The sequence below is a fragment of the Hyla sarda genome, chromosome 1, assembly GCF_029499605.1.
Source record: "Hyla sarda isolate aHylSar1 chromosome 1, aHylSar1.hap1, whole genome shotgun sequence".
Lineage (NCBI taxonomy): Eukaryota > Metazoa > Chordata > Amphibia > Anura > Hylidae > Hyla > Hyla sarda.
Genome location: NC_079189.1, coordinates 538,542,377 through 538,566,402, shown reverse-complemented (window position 1 = coordinate 538,566,402; position 24,026 = coordinate 538,542,377). Strand labels below are relative to the sequence as shown.

Below are 24,026 nucleotides of genomic sequence, written 5' to 3'. Positions count from 1 at the left end.
ATCCCCAGACACTCTACAGCATCACCGGACCTAATCTAACCCCTAAATCCGGACGGATCTGCAATATCTACCCTAAATTCAGAGACTTTCTAAATACCTCAAGGTCCGCAATAACTGTCAGTCATTGAGCAATATAAGGACTGTTATATACATCCAATGCACTGTTACTGTGCCTTGGATGTACCGTAAGCACAGTAAAGTTGTTCAAGTTAAAATTAAATCTCCTTGTGGACCTTCAGTCATTTCATGCTCCTATTGTTACTGGGAAGGGCGGCAATAGGCCGTAGAGTACTTCAGCATACTAGCCCTCAGCCTGGCGTCACAAACTATAGGGTTAACATTAACCCCTCATATACCGATACAACATCCCCACTACTATACACCCCCCAAGGTCTACCACACCAGCACTACCAAACTCTTTTGTTATTAATAGTATTGTTCTGTAAGGCTAGGTTTACATAAGTGTTGTACTCCGATCCTGTTATGGCAACTTGTTTTTTGGGGGGAGGGGTTAATTTTTGTGCCGAACACACTCTGAATGTGTCAAAGCACAACGGACAACACTGGGACCCGATGGGTCCTATTGACTTTATATGGTGTCCATCGGACTTCAATAGGAGACGGTGAATTGCATGACGTTTTACTTCTTTCTGTATTGTTCTGTTCTGAAGCTTCCATTGGAATCAAAGCCCCCACACTGACTGTGGCTTATAGAAAGTGCATACCTTGAGGCTCTTGGGCCTGCCTGTAAATGCAGCCTTTAGGCTCTTGGGCCTGCCTGTGAATGCTTATTAAAACATGGCATTTAAAGTTATGAGAGAGTTCCATCCTAGCAGGGCCAATCTTAGGTTAAAGTTCTGTAAGGTAGATCTGTTTAATGGTGTTTTCTCTTAAGGTAGGGTGACACGTAACGGATCCACAGCGTATTATATGCTGCGTATCTGACGATGACCAACCCTAGAGTGAGGCCCTGCCTTTTCTCATGTGTCAACTCGTAGCAGCAATCCGCTGCTACAATCACACACACACACACACACAGGGATCTGTGCAACTGCAGTAAACTGCTCGCGCATGCGCGAGCAGTTTACTACAGTCGCAAAGATACCTGTGTGTGCTCATAGCAGTGAATTGCTGCTATACACGAACACAGGCAGAGTGGTTAATCTAGGGTGGGTAACTGGCGTATCCGCATTGTAAAACACTACCACTCTTTTCTAGACTAATATTGGAAAATTCTTACTTTTTCTCACACATATCCCTATGCACTTACTATTGCTCATATGAGACGATTACCCATGCAATTGATTTAGAACAGTGTCCATCCAGCGCTTGTTCATACACCCATGCATTCTTTTATGCATATCCACCTGTGCGTCCACAGATTCATAACATAATGTCTGCATAACCTGGAGTGTCCCCCTAATGCGGAATTTCACTTTTGCAAATTTCCTGGTTTTAGCAAATAAACAAAAAAAAACTCAAGACTAGTATATTTTTGTTTCTAGCATCTCTGGTGGTGTAGGATGGATGAATTACCTGTTCTGTTCTTTGCTCATGTCATGCAGTGTATTTTATTATGATGACTTAATGTGTTGTATTATTTCTTCTTTATTCTAGGTAAGTAACTCCTTAATATACCCAGTATGAAATGATTTTCTTCTGCCTGAGGAAGTGCCCCGTGCTGGGATTACTCATCTTGCCGTATGTATTTTGAGCTTCCAATGTGCATGACATCATTCTGTATTCCAAGGTTTGTCCCAGAGTTGATTGTACTAAAGCATTTTACTGTGCAAAAATATGTTTATGAAATATATTTTTTAATTGCAATATTATAAAGCAATTTTACGGTATAATAGAGAGTTGCCTTGTGCAAATGGCTGTGTGGGAAGTGGATGGTGCTGAGTGTTGGAGATAACCTCCTGAGACGCAGTGGAGGAGACAATATTTCTTTAATATGGCATTTAATGGAGCATACCTCCAGAAGAGAAATGGAGAGGAAATTCCGAGTGACGGTAGTGAAACTGTGAAACCAAATGAATGAGCGGGGTTGATGAGGTTAGGAATAGAAAGTACCAAATAGAGGAGAGACCTGGACATAGGGGCAAAGTGTATAGTTAGGGGAGTGGTGGCGTAAGGTCCATTTGAAATAAAGGACAGTGCCACCAGTAATATGCACTTCTACTTCTGTAAGTTAAAGGATAAGTCCCATGTAGGAAAATGTATTCCCTATCTAAAGGATAGGGAATACGTGTCTGACCGTAGGGGGTCCAACCACTGAGTTCCTGCTATCTCCTGTACGGCGCTCTGGCTCTCCTGGAGCATGGAGTGTGGGTCGGCACGCGCACTCCATGCATCTCTATGGGAGAGCTGGAGATACATAAGCACGGCAGCTCGTGTATCTCTGGCTCTTCCATATAGATGCATAGAATGTGCGTGCCGATCCCAGCTCTGTGCACAAGGAGAGCTGGAAAGCTGTAGAGGAGATTGTGGGGGGTCCCAGCAGTCAGACCCCCTGCGATCAGACACTTATCCCCTATCCTTTGGTGCATCCGGATCTGGGCCAGTGTTGTAATCTATGCTTATTTCAATTGATCATAATTTATTGTTCTCTGAAAGCAACCATTTCAGGTTTGAGGGTTTGCAGTGTGCATCATGACATTATTGGTAAGAAGGGCAGAAATATGTCTGCCCCATGGTCACTTTATTATCTGATAAGTTGGAGTCCTTGATAAAATTCAATCCAAGTTAAGAGCAGACATGTTTGTAAGATAAATGTCCAGATACCTGTGATATTGTCATGTCCAGCAGGGAGGTTGTTTAGCATATAATCATGGAGGGGTCCATGGCAATACTAAAGCACCAATCCAGAATCCAAATGATTATATAAGAGTTAGAGAACTCTGAGGAGACATGTAATAGCCATAATGATTTACAGCTTGGTGAATATTACAGATGTGTCCTTCCTTATTTTCCTCATGACTTCAAATATCCCAAAATGTGTGTCACAAGATGACTAGCTTAGGAAAAACACATGATTTAGTGATATTCTTTTGGAGGTATATATGCTAGATTTGTCTTTGTGGCCACATAGTGTTTGCAATGTTCATTGATGCACAATGTTAAAGGGTCCATGTGGATGTTTATTGGAGCTCCTTCTGAAGAGGAAGAATGAAGAGGAGAGGAGGTTCATCCTAAAGTCTACACTACTGATAACGATTGGGTTCATAAGAGAACATCAGGTTAGCTACACCCGCCTGCCATTTCAGAAGGACTACTACTCCCAGGTAGTCTGCACTGTAATCACCTCTGTGCATGGGCAGTTCTCTGTTTTTAACTTTAAGCAAGATTAAAGGAGGCACTATCATGCATGAAAACGTATTCCCTATCCCCTGCACGGGGCTCTCCCCAGGAATGTCAACCCCCATACAAGGCTGTGGCCACATGCCCCTCCATATATCTCTATTGGAGAGGGGTATCCCCCGACTCTCCCATATACATTTGTGGTAAGCTTGTGGGGGTGTAGGGTATATGGGGTGTAGCTGTGCAGTGATGAAAGGGTGCTGGTTTAACCCTTAACTGTTGTGACGCCAGGGTGAGGGCTCCTCTGTATATGCTTGCCCTATCGCCACCTGTCCCAAGAGCGATAGGGAGGTATTATAAATGATTGTCCACAACCGGAGGTTTCAGAAAACTGTCGGAACTTTTACTGCAGTTTTTATGCAGAATTAAACAGGAACAGTCTTTGTACAATCAGAGTCTATGAGGATCCTGACAGTTGGTTGGGACCTTGTGAGTTTTAAGCTCAGGAGATTTATATCCGCTGTTCCGCTGGATTTAGGGGATTGAGTTTAGGTCCAGCAGTCACACGGACTTTAGCAGGGAGTTGTATTGTAACTCACGATTTAGTATTATCATGCTTCGGCCTGGTCTTGTCTTTGAAAGTTGCACAGATCTCTTCTCTCTGCTGGTCCGGAACCCAAGAGAGAGAGGATTGGCTGGCAGCTCCCTTATATGGGCAGGGGCTGGCCTTGAGCTCATTGGTCCATACCATCTGTCATTCACTTTACAAGGAATTATGGTCTAGACATGTGACCACCCATGTGACCTAGGAAGGTCCTTTAGCATACCTTAATAGAATTAACATTAGTCATGTGACCTAAGGTCCTGCGACACTATATTCAACATTAAATATATAATTACTTATACATGTAAACATCATAAAATTGAGGAAGGAAGAGGTTACTAGGGGCTATCCCACCAGGTGGACCCTACCGGAATGAAGTAACTCTGGCTTTGGGGACCACCATACAAGGTACGGTATACTATACGGTACCGGGACACCACACATTAAGGGCTGTGTCGGCTAGGAATCGACCGATTACCGGCACGGCCGATATTATCAGACGATATTCAAGTTTTTTCCCGTTATCGGTATCGGCTTCTAACCTGCCGATAATGCACAAAACAAAGCGTGCGCACGAATCGCTGGATTCGTGCACATGCCTTGTTTTCCCGTGCGGAGCAATTGCCTGACAGCTGACAGCATGGTGGAGAGGAAACTGTCAGCTGTCCCGCTCCTCCACTCCCTCACCTTTCTCACACTGCTTCATTCTTGCAGTGGGAGTGAGAGCCGCAGGGACGCCATCCACGGCAGGCCGGAGTGATGACATCACATCATCGTGCCGGCGCCCAGAGATCAACGTAGCAGTGTGTGAGGTGAATACTGCTCGGGCGCTGTATGGATGGACGGGCAAATTATAAGTGAGGGGGGGGCAAATATAAGTGAGGGGATCATATCAGGGGGGTATTATATGTGAGGAACACAGGACAGGGGGGATTATATGTGGGGGCACATGACAGCCCCCCCTGTCATGTGCCCATATAATGCCCCCCTGACTTATAATACCCTCTGTCCAGTGCCCCTCACATATAATGCCCCATGTCCTTTGCCACTCACATATAATGCCCCCTGAGGGGGCAGGACATGGGGCATCATATGTGAGGGGCACTGGACAGGGGGCAATATATGTGAGGGGCACAGGACAGGGGGTATTATAAGTCAGGGGGGCATTATATGGGCATATGACAGGGGTGGGCTGTCATATGCCCCCACATATAATCCCCCCGTCATGTGCCCCTCATACATAATACCCCCTGTCCTGTGACCCCCACATATAATGCCCCATGTCCTGTGTTCCTCACATACAATGCCCCATCATGTGCCCCCCACATATAATGCCCCCTGACATGTGCCCCTCATATATAATGCCTCATGTCCTATGCCCCTTACATATAATGCCCCCTGTTCTGCACCCTCAGGGGGCATTATATGTGAGGTGCACAGGACATGGGGCATTATATATGAGTACATATCAATGATCTGCAGCGGCTTCGGGGGGGGGGGGGGAGAGAAAGAGACGATAATTAGCTATCGGCCTTAACCTGCACAGATTATCGGTATCGGCCCTAAAAAATCAGTATTGGTCGAACCCTAATGTCGGCTGCCGCCTCGTGCGAGGGTTGACGCGCTTGTTCCTGGGAACTGCCGGGTTGTTGTGCAGGAGATGTCAGGGGGCCCAGGGACGACCCCCCCCCCCCCCCCTTGAATAGGGGATAAAATGTCTTGCTCAATAGATCTCCTTTAATTTACTGTAAAACTCTTCCAAATATAAACTATGTTCAAAGCAGTTTTCTCAGCCTTGTGTACTTAATATTGGCAATTGAATGTGACTTGTCGTCAGTATGTAAATGTGTAGTGTGAATAGACAGCTGTCACATAGCAGCCTACGTGCAGTCAATCTGCTTTGTGCGGTATGCGAACAGGTGAACATGAATGCTTCACTTCTCAATGTGCTGATTTATATTTAAATTAATGACACATAAATTTCTATAGTAGAATAACTTTTTAGAGGAACAAAACTAGTGATTTTCCTGAAAAGAAAAAAAGAAGTCTTACTCGTCGGCCTCTGTAAACCTGTCTGTGATGCAGGACTGTGGGCTGCAAGACTATGGAAGCTTCAGAATTCTGTCTGTCAGTGGGATAGCCAGTCATGAGGGCTGAGGCTTAGCTTGTGACTGCATTATTAATATCTATTCTGTCACCAGTAATCCCAAAATAATGATGGGATGAGAAAAGTCAGATGAATAGAAGCAGAACTGTCCAAGGTGCTGGATAAGTCTTAGCGATACTAAGAACAAAGGATTATGTCATTGTGGAAACTAAACTGGAATTTTAATAGCAAAAATATTTTTTGTTGTTAAGAAGTTTTTTTACCATTTAATGTTTTCTTTAAAGGTTCAAAAGGGGAATGAGAGACAATAATTCAATAAGAAAGCTGTGTAACTGCTCACCTGAAAGTGTTGTGTAACCACATACACAACAATGCTGAGCACAAGAAAATGTATAGTGAACGCAGCCCCCCGGCTAAAAATAGTAGAGAGAGGGATGGCTTCAAAAGGAACGCCGGTTCCACGTGGCGCAGGAAACAGATAGCCGAGGTGGGATAAAAGCAAGGGTAGTTTATTTCCCAGAATGCAACGCGTTTCACTGCTTCCGCAGCTTCATCATCATGATGCCTGATGAAGCTGCGGAAGCAGTGAAATGCGTTGCATTCTGGGAAATAAACTACCCTTGCTTTTATCCCACCTCGGCTATCTGTGTCCTGTGCCTCGTGGAACCAGCGATCCTGTTGAAGCCATCCCTCTCTCTTCAAAGGTTCAAAGGCAGACAAATAACTTTTGTCACTTCTGGTGACACAAGCTCAGCTGACCCTCGTACTGCACAGGTGCGAGCACACACTCCCATTGCCAAAAATGACATCACTTACTGGCAAAAGCAAGCAATGGCAGAGCCATTCTGCTTATCGTGCTTCTGCTGAACGTTCTGCTCTTCCCACCTGGTGTCAATCACAATTGGGTGGAGTGTTTGTATGTGTGCACGTGTGTGTGTGTGTGGGGGGGGTGCAGGTATATAAATTAGGGTAAGGGATGATTGTACCCTACCCCTAAACCTGCCCCCAACTCTACACATATACCACTAACCCTAAAATGTAACCCTGAGCCCTAACCCTAGTTCTATACACTGCCGCCCCAAATTACCGATTAACACTAGGTGGGTAGGGTAGAGCACTTTGTTCAGCAAAAGCACAATGAGCATAATGGCTCTGCAGTCGCTTGCTTCTGCCTGTAAGTGATGTTATTTTTATGTGGGGATGGAGGTGTGTATGCACCGGCACAGTACAAGGACTAACTCAGTCCACCATTCCGAGGGGGTTCATTTACCGGCCACAACAACAGGGGTGTGACGTCACATCACCAAACCTAGAGGTACCTAAGTGTTTTGTTTTGTTTTTTGTTGTTTTTTAAACTCCACCCTCCCCCCCCCCCCTTCCCCTACCTTACCAAACTTTAAAAAGAGGCTCTTCACCAGACATTGTTATGGGAGGTGGAAATGCAGACTCCCCCTCTCATTTCATAATTCCTTACATTGGTTCATATGAGAAGATCTTTTAAAACCCAAGGCCATTCTCAGACACCTTCATAGAGCAGCACATAAGATATAAGTATAAGTATATCTCCGGATATTGTAAATGTATGACTGTTTCTTCTGTAGAGTAAAGACTGTGCTCAATAACCTGAATATTTTTGATTCACTGTGCTGATTTGTCTATGAAAAGATGGGAAAGCCCTGTTAAGAGTTGGGTTCTTTACTGTGGCTTTTGTGACCTCTGTGCTTTAATAGTCTTGAAAACAGATGTCGCAAAACTACAATTCTCAGCATGCCCGGACAGCATGCCCGAACTGGGAGTTGTAGTTGTGCTCAACTTCAGTGATTAGTGCCAGGCAGCAGCTGCCAAGCCTACCAAAGTCATTGGATGTATCCAGAGAGGCGTAGAGACTTGTGACAGGGACATCATTTTGCCTCTGTGTAAATCATTAGTCAGACCACATATGGAGTATTGTGTTAAATTTTTGGCCCCTGTAGGTAAGAAGGACATGGCTGAACTGGAGAGGGTACAGAGGAGGGTGACAAAGATAATTAATGGTCTGGGAGGATTACAGGACCAAGACAGGTTATCAAGCTTGGGGTTATTTAGTTTAGGGAAAATACGTCTTAGAGGAGATCACAATGTACAGATATATGAATGGACAGTACAGAGATATTTCTAGTGATCTTTTGATACCTTGACTGGTAACCATGACAATTGGGCATCCTCTACATCTAGAAAAAAGAAGATTTTCCCATTATCACAGACAATGATTCTTTACTGTAAGAGCAGTGAGACTATGGAACTCTCTGCCACATGATGTTGTGATGTCTGACTCAATAAACAAGTTCAAGGGGGGGGGGGGGCTGGATGTTTTTCTGGGAAGATATAATATTACAGGTTATGGATACTAGACTTATAGGGGTAGAACGTTGATCCTGGGATTTATTCTGGTCGCCATATTGGAGTCAGGAAGGATTTTTTTTCTTTTGTTATGGGGCAATTGGCATCAGCCTAATTGGAAGGGGGGAGGGGTTCCTTTGTCTGTATCAGTATTGTTGGATTTTAGATTAAACTTGTCATTTTTCAACTATGTTACAAGGGATTCTTTAATATGTACAGTCCACAGCTCCACAGACCAGCCCTGCCCTCTGCCCAGTTATGCAAAGAGTTGATACTTGCCCAGGTTCCATGAATGGTTTTTGTAAGGGCCACCATTCCATTTTATTTGTTTGATGAAGCAGTTTATATAATCGGGACTGTTCTTTACTGTTTGGCAATGTAAGAAATATTAAGACACAAGTGGCAGCATATTAATGTGGATACTTTATTTACTGAGCAATGAGCTGTGCTATTACCTCTAATGTAGTCTTTTATGTCTATCTTACAACTTGTACTGTGATTTATTAACATATAATGATTATTCAAGAAACCTTGTGTAATCTGTAGACTGATCACTAGATGTCATCGGTGTTCTCAAGAACAGAACCCATCCTTGGTTCCTTATGGTAATAAAATCACATTCTTGCTGACCTAGATCCTGCATCAGTTTAATGGCTAATGAGTCGTTGCTAATCAATAGCTGATTATCCCGAGATAGAGGTTATGGAATAAATGGATATATGCAGAACTTGTGCCTGCGGTATGATGTTTAAAAAAAAAAAAAATTCCCTATAATGGTACAGAAATAACAAACAACCCTATATGACAGAACAAGAAGACATTGGCATATAACGATGTTTGCCAATCAGGCTGCCTCCAGCTGTTGCAAAACTACAACTCCCAGCTTGCCCGGACATGCTGGTAATTGAAGTTTTGCGACAGCTGGAGGCATCCTAAAGGAAAACACTGCCATATATAATAATTTAAAAAATTACATACTTTTTCCCATGAAGGATATACTTCATTTACCAGTTTGGTGGTCTCTTCAAGGAGACACACTACCCCCTCAGTCCTACACTCAAAGGTGCATATGAGAAGTTTTATTGGGAGAAGCCCATCCCTAAAGGGTTAACACCTTGCAATCAGTTGATCGCTGCTGGTGCAGTTGATCGCTGCTGGTGCAGTTGATCGCTGCTGGTGCAGATGGTCAGACAATTTTCCTGCAGTGGCCACTGCTGGAGAAATTAGGGATTACATGGCACTTATTTCAATAAAAAGGAGACTGTATTCTACTGTGCATAGTCAAAATAAGTCCACTAGAGAAGCAGTGCAAGTTGGCTCTGTAGCTGAGCAGTGGTTCGCCCTCCATGATGTCCATAGGCTGTAATAGGATATATGGATTGGAGCTGACCTACTTTAACCTTTTACGGCAAAGATTTATTCTAGAAAACCTGGTTTATTAATGAGCATGATGGATACTGAAGTTAAGACGACAAATGTATGTGGTGCCCTATGACAATTCCAGATATAGTAAAGAGAAAAAAATATTTTGGCACTCACCATATAATATAATCTTTGAGTCTTCATTAAAAGCTGCTGACCACCAGCAGGAAAGCAAGAAAAAAAGATGCCACAGCCTAATCTGAGCAGCATGAAAGCTACAAGCCTTGTTTCGCAGTCTCTCGCTTCCTCTGGCCAGCTTTGGCTGTATCGTCTTTTTCAGTTCCTTCCCTGCCGGTGGCCAGCGGTTTTTAATGAAGACTCATTAAAAGTTATATTTAATGGTTTAGTGCCAAAAAGCCTTTCTGCATTTTGTAGCATATTTGGACATTGCTATCTGTTACCTTAAACTGATATATTACTTGCTATGATCTGGCCATAAGGTGCACAAAGATAGAAAAATGCAGAGGATAGACTTTCCTCTAATGCCTTTTAAAGAAAAAAAAAAATATTTGATCCCTTGCTGATTTTTTATGTTTGCCCACTGACAAAGACACATTGGCCCAGATTTATCAAACTGTGTGGGAGTAAAAATGGAGTGATTTTCCCACAACAACCAATCGCAGCTCAGCTAACAAGCTCTGGTAAAGTGAAACCTGAGATGTGATTGGTTGTTGTGGGAAAATCACTCCATTAATTCTCACGGCCCCGCCCCCTCGCGATGTCATGCCCCCTCAATGCAAGTCTATGGGAGGGGACATGGCGGCTGTCACGCCTACTCCCATAGACTTGTATTGAGGGGGCGGGGCCGTGACATCACGATACTCTGGCCCCTTGATTACCCATCATCAGGCATGGAGCAAAGTTCCCTCCATGCAGCAGATAACACGGGGTGCTGCAGGAGAGTTCGCGGGGGTTCCCAGTGGTGGGCGGTATAAGGGTATAAGATGTCTAGGTGCAGATTACCCCTTTAAAGACTGGGCCAATGTTCATTTTGCACTTGTGTTTTTTTCTCTTCCCCTTCTAAAAATCATAATGCTTAAAATTTTGCACCTACAGACCCATATAAGGCCTTGGTTTTTGTGTCACCACAGTTGTACTTTGTAATGACATAATTTATGTTATAACATACTCTGTGACGATACAAAAAAAAATTGTCGGGGAAAATTTTAAAAAATTCCATTTTGTAATTTTTGGGGGCTTCCGTTTCTACGCAGTGCACTTTTCAGTAAAAATGACACCTTATCTTTATTCTGTAGATCCATACGGTTACAAGGATACCCAATTTTATGCAGATTTTATTTTACTACTTTATAACTACATGCACCAAAATTTGTATGTTTAAAATTGTCATTTTCTGACTCCTAGAACTTTTTATTTTTCCTCATATGGGGCTATATAAGGGCTCTCCTTTTGTGCCGTGGTCTGTAGTTTTTATTGGTACCATTTTTGTTTTGATGGGACTTTTTGATCGTTTTATATAAATTTTTTATGGTATAAGAAGGGACCAAAAATGCATAATGTTGGATTTAGGTATTTTTTTATGTGTATGCCATCGACCGTGCGGTTTAGCTACCCTTATATTTTAATAGTTGTACGCATGCAGTGGTACCACATATGATTATTTTTATTTTATTATTTTATTTTTTTTTAAATGGGAAAAGGGGGGGATTCAAACTTTTATTAGGAAGGGGTAATTCACTTTTATAAACTTTGTTAACACTTTATTATTATTTTTTTTAGCCTTTTGATTGCATATACTGATCAATACTATGACATAGCATAGAATTGCTCAGTGTTATCGTTGCTCTGCTGCTCCAGCCTGCAATGAAGACGGGAGCAGCAGAAGACCGATTGGACCAGGAGGAGGCAGGAAAGGGCCCTGCCACCGTCCTCTCACCCGATTTCACCTTGATAGTCCCGATCAGCTCCGCTGAGCTGCCGTGATACTTTTACTTTCGTTTTAGATGCTGCGATCAACTTTGATGCCGGGTATCGGCCCGATCAACGGTGCCTGGCATTAACCGTGGGTCCTGGCTGCTGATAGCAGTCAGGACCCACCGGGTTTGAAGCACAATCAACTCGTGAGCACGCTTCAAACCCTGATAATGGGACCAGGGCATATGTGTACATCCTTGGTCCTTAAGACCCGGGGCGCAAGGGCGTACCTGTACGCCCTTCATCCCCAACAGGTTAAAGGGAGGGCTCCTTATCTCAGATTGTTACCTGTATAAAAACACCTGTCAACAGAAGCAACCATCCATATTACAAACTCTCCACAATGACCAGACCAAAGGACGTCAGGGACAAGATTGTAGACATACATAAGGCCTCAATAGTCTGTAAGACAATTCCCAAGCAGCTTTGGTGAGAAGTTTACAACAGTTTGTGCCATTATTGGCAAATGGAAAAAATGCGAAGGAACTGTCAGTCTCCCTTGGCTGGGGGCTTCATGTAAGATCTCACCTCGTGGAGTTTCAATAATCATAAGAACAATAAGGAATCAGCCCAGAACTATACAGGAGGATCTTATGAATGATCTAAAGGCATTTAGGACAGCAGTCACCTTGAAAGCAATTGATAACACATTAAACCATAAAGGATTAAAATCCTGCAGCACCCGCAAAGCATATGTACATGCCCGTCTGAAGTTTGCATGAAGTTGAGCATCTAAATGATTTAGAGGAGAGTTAGGTAAAAGTGTTGTAGTCAGATGAGACTAAAATTAAGCTTTTTGATATGAACTAGACACTCCATGACCCAAGAATGCCCCACTGTCAAACATGGAGGTTGAAACATTATGCTTTTTGGTTGTTTTTTTTTGCCAAGGGGACAGGATAACTTTACCGCATCAAACGAACATTGGATGGGGTTATGTACCATCAAGTCTTGTGTGTGAATCTCCTTCCCTCAAACAGGGCATTGTTAATGACTCATGGATGGGTATTCCAGCATGACAATGATCCAAAACATATGGCCAAGGCAACAAAGAAAAATCTGTGGAGGGAGCTGAAGGTTTGAGTTACCAGTTCATATAATACAAAAATACGCTGATCAACGGGACCTGGTGTCCCTTTTCAACAAAGTGTCTAGCGACTCTAATTTTGCCATATCTCCCTTAGCAAACTCCATTTCCTTTTTATAATTCCTAATGGCACTTTTATGTTCAATGATTTTAACCTTAACCTCTTAAGGACCAATGACGTTGTGGAACGTCATGGCACCCTGGGCTTTAAGGACCAATGACGTCCCACAGCGTCATGGCATTTTCCGGTCCCTGCCGCTCGCCGGGCAGAGATCGGAACGGCATGCCTGCTGAAATCGTTCAGCAGGCATGCCGTGCAAATGCCTAGGGGGGTCCCGGGACCCCCGCATGTCGGCGATCGCAGAAAATCGCATGTTAATTCAGACATGCGATTTTCTCCTATTCCGGGCTGATCGGGTCTCTAGTGACCCGATCACCCGGAAAATAGGGATGCTCGGACCTGTGAGTGACAGGCCCCAGCATCCTGCAGGGTAGGAGTGAGGTCGCAATGCTGCAATCTCCTCCCATCTCCTGCCATTGGTCAGAACTGATTCTGACCAATGGCAGAGCAGGACAGTGGGTTGCCATGGAAACCCCCCGTTCTGACCACCCCTGGATGTCAGGCAGAACGGGGGGAGTACATGGAGGCCAGTACCTGGAGGAAAAGACTCGTGGGGCCCGGCAATCATCGCAGATATTCACCGGAGATCCCGGCTCAGATAGGGAATCGACGGTGGAGGGTGGGGGGGGGGGGAGAAATGAAACTGAAAGTAAAGTGATTTTTACTGTGGCAACCACTAGGAAGGCCGAACTGCAACTCCCAGCATGCTGGGCATGCTGGGAGTAGTAGTTTTGCAACATCTGGAGGGTCACAGTTTGGGGACCACTGTTACAGTGGTGCCCAGACTGTAGCCCTCCAGATGTTGCCAAACTACAACTCTCAGCATACCTACACTGCCCAGGCATGCTGGGAGTTGTAGTTCTGTAACATCTGTCCCTTCAGATTTTGCAATTTTCATGACATTTTTGAAAATTGCTGCTCTACTTTGAAGCCCTCTAATTTTTTCAAAAAGTAAAAAGATGTCCATTTTATGATGCCAACATAAAGTGGACATATTGTATTTGTGAATAAAAATAACATTTATTTGGAATATCCATTTTCCTTACAAGCAGAGAGCTTAACATTTTCTTGAAATTTTGGAATTTTTCACAAAAAAAGGATGCAAGTAACGCCGAAAATTTACCACCAAAATAAAGTAGAATATGTCACGAAAAAACAATCTCAGAATTCGGTAAAAGCATCTTAGAGTTATTAATGCTTAAAGTGATCAGATGTGCAAAAAACGCTCTGGTCCTAAGGTGTAAAATGGCCTGGTCCTTAAGGGGTTAAAGGGATATTCCAGGCCAAAACTTTTTTTATATATATCAACTGGCTCCGGAAAGTTAAACAGATTTGTAAATTACTTCTATTAAAAAATCTTAATCCTTCCAATAGTTATTAGCTTCTGAAGTTGAGTTGCTGTTTTCTGTCTAACTGCTTTCTGATGACTCACGTCCCAGGAGCTGTGCAGCTCCTATGGGGATATTTTCCCATCATACAAGGGATATTTTCCCATCATGCACAGCTCCTGGGACGTGACATCATCATTGAGCAGTTAGACATAAAACTTCAGAGGCTAATAACTATTGGAAGGATTAAGATTTTCTAATAGAAGTAATTTACAAATCTGTTTTACTTTCCGGAGCCAGTTGATATATATAAAAAAAGGTTTTGCCTGGAATTCCCCTTTAATGGCTCTAGATGTTTGACCTACATATGACATCCTACAAGGGCATTTCAGAAAATAACCAAACCCCTTTTGTTTCACATGTAAAGAAACCAAAAATGGCAATATTTGTACCTTTGGTGGAATGGATGACACTATCTCCTTTTATTATTCGACTGCAATTCTGACATGTCCTACAAGAAAATGTACCTCTGTTTTTTTGCTTTTTTTCTTCTGTAAATCCGATCTTATCAAATAATTGGCAATTGATTTCCTTTTTCGGTAAGTAAAAATTGTCCATTCCCTGAATAGGTTACCATATTTATCGTCTGATTTTTATAGATCCCAATACCATCATATGTAGAAAGACACATACATTTTTTTTTTCTCTTATCTCTTCAATTTTTCTTCTTCTTTTTTCTCAGTTGTTCCCTAGGTGTCTCATGTACCTGTCTCGCCACCACCATTAATTCACCTTTATCATAGCCTCTTTGTACAAATGTCATCATCAAGTTCTTGTTCTATTGATATTCATCTTCTGAACTGCATATCCTTTTTGCTCTAATTAATTGTCCTTTTGGTATCCTTTGAATACCTGAGGGGGGTGGGTACTTTTTTTTATGCAATAAATTATTCCTGTCACTGTCCTTGACATAAAGGGTTGTTTCCAACCTCTTATTCACATTCTGTACATTCACAGGTAAACCTAATCAAAGAATGACAAATGTTCAAATATTGTATATACCGTATTTTTCGCCGTATAAGACGCACTTTTTCTTCCCCAAAACTGGGGGGAAAAAGTCGGTGCGTCTTATACGGCGAATACACCCCTATCGCGGCGGTCCCTGCGGCCATCAACGTCCGGGACCCGCGGCTAGTACAGGACATCACCGATTGCGGTGATGCCCTGTATTAACCCTTCAGACGCGACGATCAAAGCTGACCGCCGCGTCTGAAGGGAAAGTGACACTAACCTGGCTGTTCAGTCAGGCTGTTCGGGACCGCCGCGATTTCACCGCGGCGGTCCCGAACAGCCCGACTGAATAGCCGGGTTAGTGCTTACAGGACACCGGGAGGGACCTTACCTGCCTCCTCGGTGTCTTCTCCATTCAGGGATCCCCTGTATGGCCGGCGCTCTCCTTCCTCGTCATCACGTCGTCGCATACGTGCATCGGCGTGCGTAACGACGTGATGGCGGCGACGGAGAGCGAGGATACCCGGCCGGCAGCAGAGACGTTCCGGAGCGACGGGGACACGGCAACAGCGATGGAGCGACATCCAGGGCAGCGGTGACGGGTCCGGAGCGGCGGGGACACGTGAGTATTACCTCCTCCTGCAGTGGTTTAGATTTTGCACCTATAAATTGGATGCGTCTTATACGCCGGTGCGTCCTATAGGATTAAAAATACGGTATTCAGTCAGTTCCGAATGCGTGCCCGTCCATAGGACGAACATGTCATCCACGTATCTTCTTAGCCATGTTTTAATTTTACAACTCAATGGATGTGTGGGAATAAAATCCTCCTCAAACTTGGCAATGAAAATATTGGCCAGACTAGGGGCTACCGGAGACCCCATCGAAACACCTCGTTTCTGTAAAAAAATAAATAAATTAATCTCCAAATCTAAAATAATTTTTGGTGAGGATCAATTCCAGCACATCACAGTGACAGAAATAATTCATTGCATAAAAAAAAAGTGCCCACCCCCCTCAGGTATTCAAAGGGATACCAAAAGGACAATTAATTAGAGCAAAAAGAAAATGCAGTTCAGAAGATGAATACCAGAAGAACAAGAACATGATGATAGAGAAATTTGTACAAAGAGGCTATGATAAAGGGGAATTAATGGAGGTGGTGAGACAGGTAGATGAGACACCTAGTAACAATAGAGAAAAAAGAAGAATAAAAATAGAAGAGATAAGAAAAAAGAAAAATTCATGTTTCTCTCTACATATGATGGGCACCCTAGATTGATTAAGAAGGAAATAAACAAGTATTGGGATCTATTAAAATCAGACAATAAATATGGTAACCTATTTAGGGATCAGACAATTTTTACTTACGGAAAAGGGAAATCAATTGCCAATTATTTGATAAGAATTGCAGTGGAATAGTAAGAGGAGATAGTGGCCCTCATTTACTATTCTAAACCCGACTTCTTTTGTCGTTTTTTTTGGCGCATCTTTGTCTGCGCCATGTCGCAGACATCGTGCTCCAGTCTGCGACATTTTTTCACGACGGACCCGATGTGGATTCTCCCAAACTCGAAAAAGGGGCGTAACCCGACATTTCTGAGCTTTCCCACGTATTTATAAAGGTTTCCAACCCGAATTTGTTGAATTGTTGTGGATTTTTTCTCGACAACTCAGAGGAGTTGGAAACAAAAACCAACAAAACCCACGTGCGACAAACAGGATGCGACATAATAAGAAATACCAGGGGAAAAATGCAGTCGGGTAAAAAAGCAAGATAGACTTACAACCCGATTTTCTAAGTAAATGAGGGCCTGTGTCACCCATTCCACCAAAGGTACAAAAATTCCTATTTTTGGTTTCTTTACATGTGAAACAAAAGGGGTAATTTATTTGCTGAAATGCCCTTGTGGGGTGTCATATGTAGGTCAAACATCGAGAGCCATTAAGGTTAGAATCAATGAACATAAAAGTGCCGTTAGGAATTATGAAAAAAGAAAATGGAGTTTGCTAAGGGAGATGACAAGGAGAAGGATAAATATGGGAAAATGAGAGTCGCTAGAGTCTTTGTTGAAAAGCGACACCAGGTCTGTGATTTAAGATGGAGGGTGTTAGAAGAAGTGGATAATACAGAACAGAAAGGATTAAAACGTAAGTTGTTAAACGAGAAGTATTTTGGATTCAACAGTTGGGAACATTGTCCCCATGGGGATTAATGAAAGTTGTTCATTTAATGTGTATTTGCAGTAGATGGCTCTTCTGAGATTTTGTATCTTGTATTTTAACACATTGATGGTTTTATATTGCTTTATATTTGTAGAACTGAGTTCTCACGAGAAGCCATAATTATGTAACTGTGGTAGTGGGTGTGCACAAGATAGGCTTGAGAAAGGGAGGTAACACTCCTGAAACGTCACCTGATGGTCTGCGTTCGGTTACGCTAAGGCAAAAGAACCAGGGACCTCGGCAGAGTTGGATGATTCTTATTAAAGCCTAATCTATGGACTGTTTGCTACGAGTCACTGGGTGAATATCCTTTGTATATCTGCAATGCTGAAAAAATGTGTAAAGCAAGAAAAAAAGTAGATAAAAACTTTGGATATAACACTATTCCATTGATTAGCATGTTTTTTGTATGATATCATCTGTGGCTAAGCTAGTGCTAGGGAGCAACATGATTGAACATGTGTTGGAGCCACCCAGGTGCTATACCTGTCATCCGACTTCTTCACTACAGATGGTGTGAGTTATCAAGCCTCAGCTTCAAAACCTTAAAGGGGTTCTCCAGTGGAAAATATATATATATATATATATTTTTTTTTTAATCAACTGGTGCCAAAAGTTAAACAGATTTGTAAATGACTTCTATTAAAAAAAATCTTTACCCTTCCAGTACTTTTTAGCAGCTGTATGCTACAGAGGAAATTCTTTTCTTTTTTTTTTATTTCTGTTTTGTCTTGTCCACAGTGCTCTCTGCTGACACCTCTGTCTGTGTCAGGAACTGGATACGGGCATCAGGTGTTAGCAGACAGCACTGTGGACAAGACAAAAAAGAAATTCAAAAAGAAAAGAATTTCCTCTGTAGCATACAGCTGCTAAAAAGTACTGGAAAGGGTAAAGATTTTTTTATAGAAGTCATATACAAATCTGTTTAACTTTCTGGCAACAGTTGATTTAAAAAAATAAAATAAAATAAAATAAAAAATATATAAATAAATATAATATGTTTTTCACCGGAGTACCCCTTTAATGACTCAGAGAGGATATGCAAAGAGGAGTGGGAGTTGTAATTTTGCAACAGCTGGAGGTTCCCTGGTTGGAAAACTCTGCCTTAGGCTGGGTTCACACTACGTTTTTGCCATACTGTTTTCAATCCGTTTTTCTAAAGAAAACCGTATGGCAAAAAAACGGATGGAACAGTATGGAAAAAAGTAAACCGTATGCGTTTTTAAACAGCATACTGTTTTTAAAAGTGCATACAGTTCCGTCAGTTTTTATAGAAAAAAAACCCATAAGTTTTTGAAAATTTTGTCCATTTTTAATGGGAGGGGTCTTGTGTGGGGACTTTAGGATTCAAATGCGCATGTGCAAAGTAAAAACGTATACGTTTTTCCCGTATGGAACCGTATACATGTGCTTTTCCCATTGACGTCCATGTTAAAAAAACGTATGCGGTTGCAGTACGGTTTTTAAACCGGAGTCAAAACCGTGGTTGACCACAATTTTGTCTCCGGTTTAAAAACCATACTGCAACTGCATACGTTTTTTTTTAACATGGACGTCAATGGGAAAAGCACATGTATACGGTTCCATACGGGAAAAACGTATACGTTTTTACTTTGCAGATGCGCATTTGAATCCTAATGTCCCCACCCAAGATCCCTCCCATTAAAAATGGACAAAATTTTCAAAAACGTATGGGTTTTTTTCTATAAAAACTGACGGAACTGTATGCACTTTTAAAAACAGTATGCTGTTTAAAAACGCATACGGTTTACTTTTTCCATACTGTTCCATCCGTTTTTTTGCCATACGGTTTTCTTTAGAAAAACGGATTGAAAACAGTATGGCAAAAACGTAGTGTGAACCCAGCCTTAGATAGATTCTGCAAAATGCAGTGTGTATGTAGCCATACAAATAGAAATTCAACCATTATAATATATATTGTCATAGAGAGGAGACGGCTAAGCAGCTGCCAGATAAGGTACAATTTATCTTATGGTTGAATAAAAGATAAGACATCCTTGTTTGCTCAGAAAGTATAGATACCAGAGAACGATCCCATTGGAGGCTGCCCTACACATTGCTTTCATATCTTGTATACATCATCAGGATCTGCCTACACTTATATCTATGTCCAGTACATATTATCTATACATTATGGTACTGCTATCGAGGAGGGGACACCATGATATATTGCAATCGCTTGGCCATTTGTGCATATCGTGATATGTCAATATGGCGCCCTTGGGAAATTAGCGATTACCAGTGGCAGCGGCCCGGTACCATATCACGCCGCCGAAGTTCAAATGCTAAGTGATTGTTTCCCAACCACGGTGCCTGACTGTCCGGGCATGCTGGGAGTTATAGTTTTGCAGCAGCTGGAAGCAGCTTGGTGGGGAAACACTGTCCTAAGTAATAGGGGGATGAGAGAAACATAAAGAAAACTGACACTTACCTCGCCCCAGTCCCAATGACATGGGGTGTGGACATGAAATAAAGAAGAGGTGACAATGGGGGAGATGTGACATTGAGAGATAGACGTGAAATGGGGGAAGATGTGAAAGAGGGGGTGTGGATGTGAAAAAAGGGGGAATGGTCATGAAATGGGGGGATTGGAGATGGAATTTGGGGATTTCACTATTTGTTGATTATATCGCATTCGCATATCGAAATCACAATATTTACCTCTATAATTGCAATCGCACATTTCCCCCAAAACGTGCAGCCCTATACCAGGCCAACCTAGATCCAGCCCGGCACATATTGCCAAATCATGGGCCCCATTACAACAAATGTGTGATGGACCGCACTGTACTATAGATACGTGACTGATTACAGATCATATTCCCACCTCACCCTGTAATATTTTGGAGGCGAGCGTATTCCTTGTAGTTATTGGTGCGGACATATAATCATTGATGTAATTAATATCTATGCGGAGGAACATGAGATTAGGAGGGCACGGAGGGCCAGTCATTCCATCAGTCATGAGTCATTACTCTGGATCATGAAGCGTTCAAATTCCTTTCTGGAAAAGACAATGGGGGTTTTCCATGATTCAGCAAGTAATAAAATGGCAGAACCAGCCCTCTGTTACCAGAATGACAGGGATTTGTTTTGTATTCCTGAATCATTTCTTAGCATTTTTAGCAAACATAGAATTCACAAATGATTCCTTCTCCCCTATATATGAATATAAACCATATCAGACCCGAGGCCTAATGTAAACCTTATTTCTAAAGCATTTTAATCGTGTTCCTCAAACTCTATTTTGAATAATGATCTATCGGCACCAAGTAACAATTACAAGCTCGGAGCAGATATCGATCATTCTTGAGCTGCAAGGTCTTCTAAGCAGAATGTGGGCTGTAGTCTGGGAAGATCATATTCTTAGTCATATGGGGGGAGATTTATCAAAACCTGTGCAGAGGAAAACTTGCCCAGTTGCCCATAGCAACCAATCAGATGGCTTCTTTCATTTTGCAGAGGCCTTGTTAAAAATGAAAGTTGCAATCTGATTGGTTGCTATGGGCAACTGGGCAAGTTTTTCTCTGCACAGGTTTTGATAAATCTCCCCTATGGGGTTTAGTGAGAGATAGATAGATATAAGATAGATGTAAGATAGATAGATATGAGAGAGATCGATAGATGATAGCTAGATAGATAGATAGATAGATATGAGATAGATAGATAGATATGAGATAGATAGATAGATGATAGATAGATAGATATGAGATAGATAGATAGATATGAGATAGATAGATAGATATGAGAGAGAGAGATAGATATGAGATAGAGAGATAGAGATAGATATGAGATAGAGAGATAGAGATAGATATGAGATAGAGAGATAGATAGAAGATAGATAGATAGATATGAGATAGATACATAGATATAAGATAGATATATATATATATATATATATATATATATAGATATGACAGAGATAGATAAATAGATATGAGATAGATGGATAGATATGAGATAGATAGATAGATAGATATAAGATAGATATGAGATAGATACGTCTATATATATATATATATATATATATATATATATATATATGATAGATAGATTGATAGATAGATATGAGATAGTTAGAGAGATAGAAGATAGATAGATAGATAGATAGATAGATAGAAAATTAATACACAGCATCACTGCAAGATAGTGGAAAAATTGGTGGTCTTTATTCACTCAAAACATGCGCACATATTTTGAGAAAATAAAGACCACCACTTTTTCCACTACCTTGGAGTGGTTTGCTCTACTACAACATTGGGCCAAGGTCTGGGGACCCCATGCAGCCTGCACATGGTCTGAGTTAAGACCAGTTGGTCTATGAGTTACGCATTTTAGCAGATCTCCACCTGGTTTTACCAGACCAGAGCGATGGACTGTCAGCTGATTGCCAGATCCCATACCTTCCTCCACTCCGTACCTTGATAGCTGTTCCTGACCATGGCCACCATGCTGCGGCTCACTCTCCCTCTGTAGTTTTGGTTCCAGCCTTTAGGGTGTGTTCAAATGCCTCTGCTGTTTAAAAGCCCAATGCATGGAAGAACTTGTATCTGGAAGAAGTGTATTTCCCTTTAGGGAAGCCATATGGTTAGTGGTTACCAGGGGTAATCTTTCTGCAGCTAGTCTCACTGCGTACAGTCTACAGAGAGAATCCCCGGTCCCAGTAGAGCCAAGTCAGGCTGAAAGCGTACCTGTCAGATCCCACAAAAAAATAAAAAAAAGTTTTTTAACATTTAAGTGTTGCTCAGTACCTAATTCTGACCATGTACATCTAATTGTTATGCCCCTATTACCTATATTTATTATACAAATACCTATTTTCATTAGCTCACAGTGTTAGAAATCCTCTCAGGGAAAGGGGGCGTGTCCCTCCCTTGGTGTGTCTGCGCATGTAGCCTTGTCCATGAGTTATTTCTTGTCCATGACTCATGGACAAGCCTGATGCTGCTGCAGGACTGGTTAGTGTCCCAGTAGGTATTGAGACCCCTAGTGGTGGAATTTTAAGGGGCAATTTTCTCTATTAAAGGGTTACTACGGTGAAAACCTTTTTTCTTTTAAATCAACTGGTGCCAGAAAGTTAAACATATTTGTAAATTACTTCTATTGAAAAATCTTAATCCTTCCAGTACTTATTAGCTGCTGAATGCTACAGAGGAAATTCCTTTCTTTTTGGAACACTGATGACATCACGAGCACAGTGCTCTCTGCTGACATCTCTGTCCATTTTAGCAACCGTGCATAGCAGATGTATGCTAAGAGCAGCATGGTGGCTCAGTGGTTAGCACTGCTGCCTTGCAGTGCTGGGGACTTGGGTTCAAATTCCACTAAGGACAACAATAAATAAAGAGTTATTATTATTATAATGATGTCAGCAAAGAGCACTGTGCTCGTGATGTCATCAGAGAGAATTCCAAAAAGAAAAGAATTTCCATTGTAGCATTCAGCAGCTAATAAGTACAGGAAGGATTACGATTTTTTAATAGAAGTAATTTACAAATCTGTTTAACTTTCTGGCACCAGTTGATTTAAAAGAAAAAAGGTTTTCACCGGAGTACCCCTTTAAATATTCAAAAAATTATGATTTGCAGCCATATTACAAAAGGTCATTAATTTTCAATTGTAACAACATATAAAAAGTTTTTGGATCTGACAGTACCCATTGAAGAACAGTCCAGATAGTCTGGAAAGCAAGGATACCTTGTGTAGGATGGTGCTTACAATGAGTAACTTAACAGTCAATGCTTTAGCACAGCTATGTTTGGTAACCAGTTCTGAAGTACTTTTAAGAATATTACCCTCATTTTAAAGACTAAGTCATTGCAGTATATTCCGATCTTTGCACTTTTTGTTCTTATACCAATTTCCATAACTCCAGTAAAAGTAATTATAGTCCACAATGCCTGGTTATTGTCACCAAGGACCTTGCACCCTACAGGTTCACACAATTCGATCAAAATGTGTGCTAAGAATGTCAATTTTATATGCCTAAAAATAGCAGTAATACAATAAAACAAATGACAAATTTGCATACATCTTGGTGCCAGCTGGGTTATATTGCATTCTAAGTATTTTAATTTTTAGTTCGGACATTAGCAGTAAGTAAAAGACTGCTAGCCATGGTATGACAAGATGACAGATGCATATGATTTGTATTCGAAGTACATTACTCAAATAAGGGAATCCATTTCAAGATGGCCTGGCAGTAATCGTCACCTTTCTGCAGATGATATATTTTCATTATACATTACTGTCACCGGATGGCGTGCCGCCCAGTCTGGCTGTAAGATGGGCTTTGTTGTTGTTCATTCTCTCTTGTGTTGCGCATACCATGTAAGAGCAGGTGCATATTACAGGTGGCATCATTTAAGTCCTGTCTACATAGATGTAAATATTTTATACCCAGATGAATTGTAGGGAAACAAGGAATGTGGGTGGACTGCATAATCATTCTCTCTAAAGAAACCAAGACAAGCATTACTGTTACT

General features: G+C 41.8%; 1 protein-coding gene across 4 annotated transcripts in view; it reads left to right on the top strand.

The window, feature by feature from the left end:
* The window catches only part of PDE4D (phosphodiesterase 4D), an 846,931-nt gene that overhangs the window by 252,350 nt on the left and 570,555 nt on the right, over positions 1-24,026 (top strand). Inside the window, exon 1 of one of the 4 annotated variants that reach the window (XM_056540933.1) lies at positions 13,471-13,567. The exons of the other annotated variants lie outside the window; for them this stretch is intronic. Coding sequence (XP_056396908.1) covers positions 13,476-13,567 — 92 coding nt within the window. The 5' untranslated portion in view covers positions 13,471-13,475. Of the gene's footprint in view, positions 1-13,470; positions 13,568-24,026 lie in introns of those variants that run through there. 4 annotated transcript variants of the gene reach the window in all.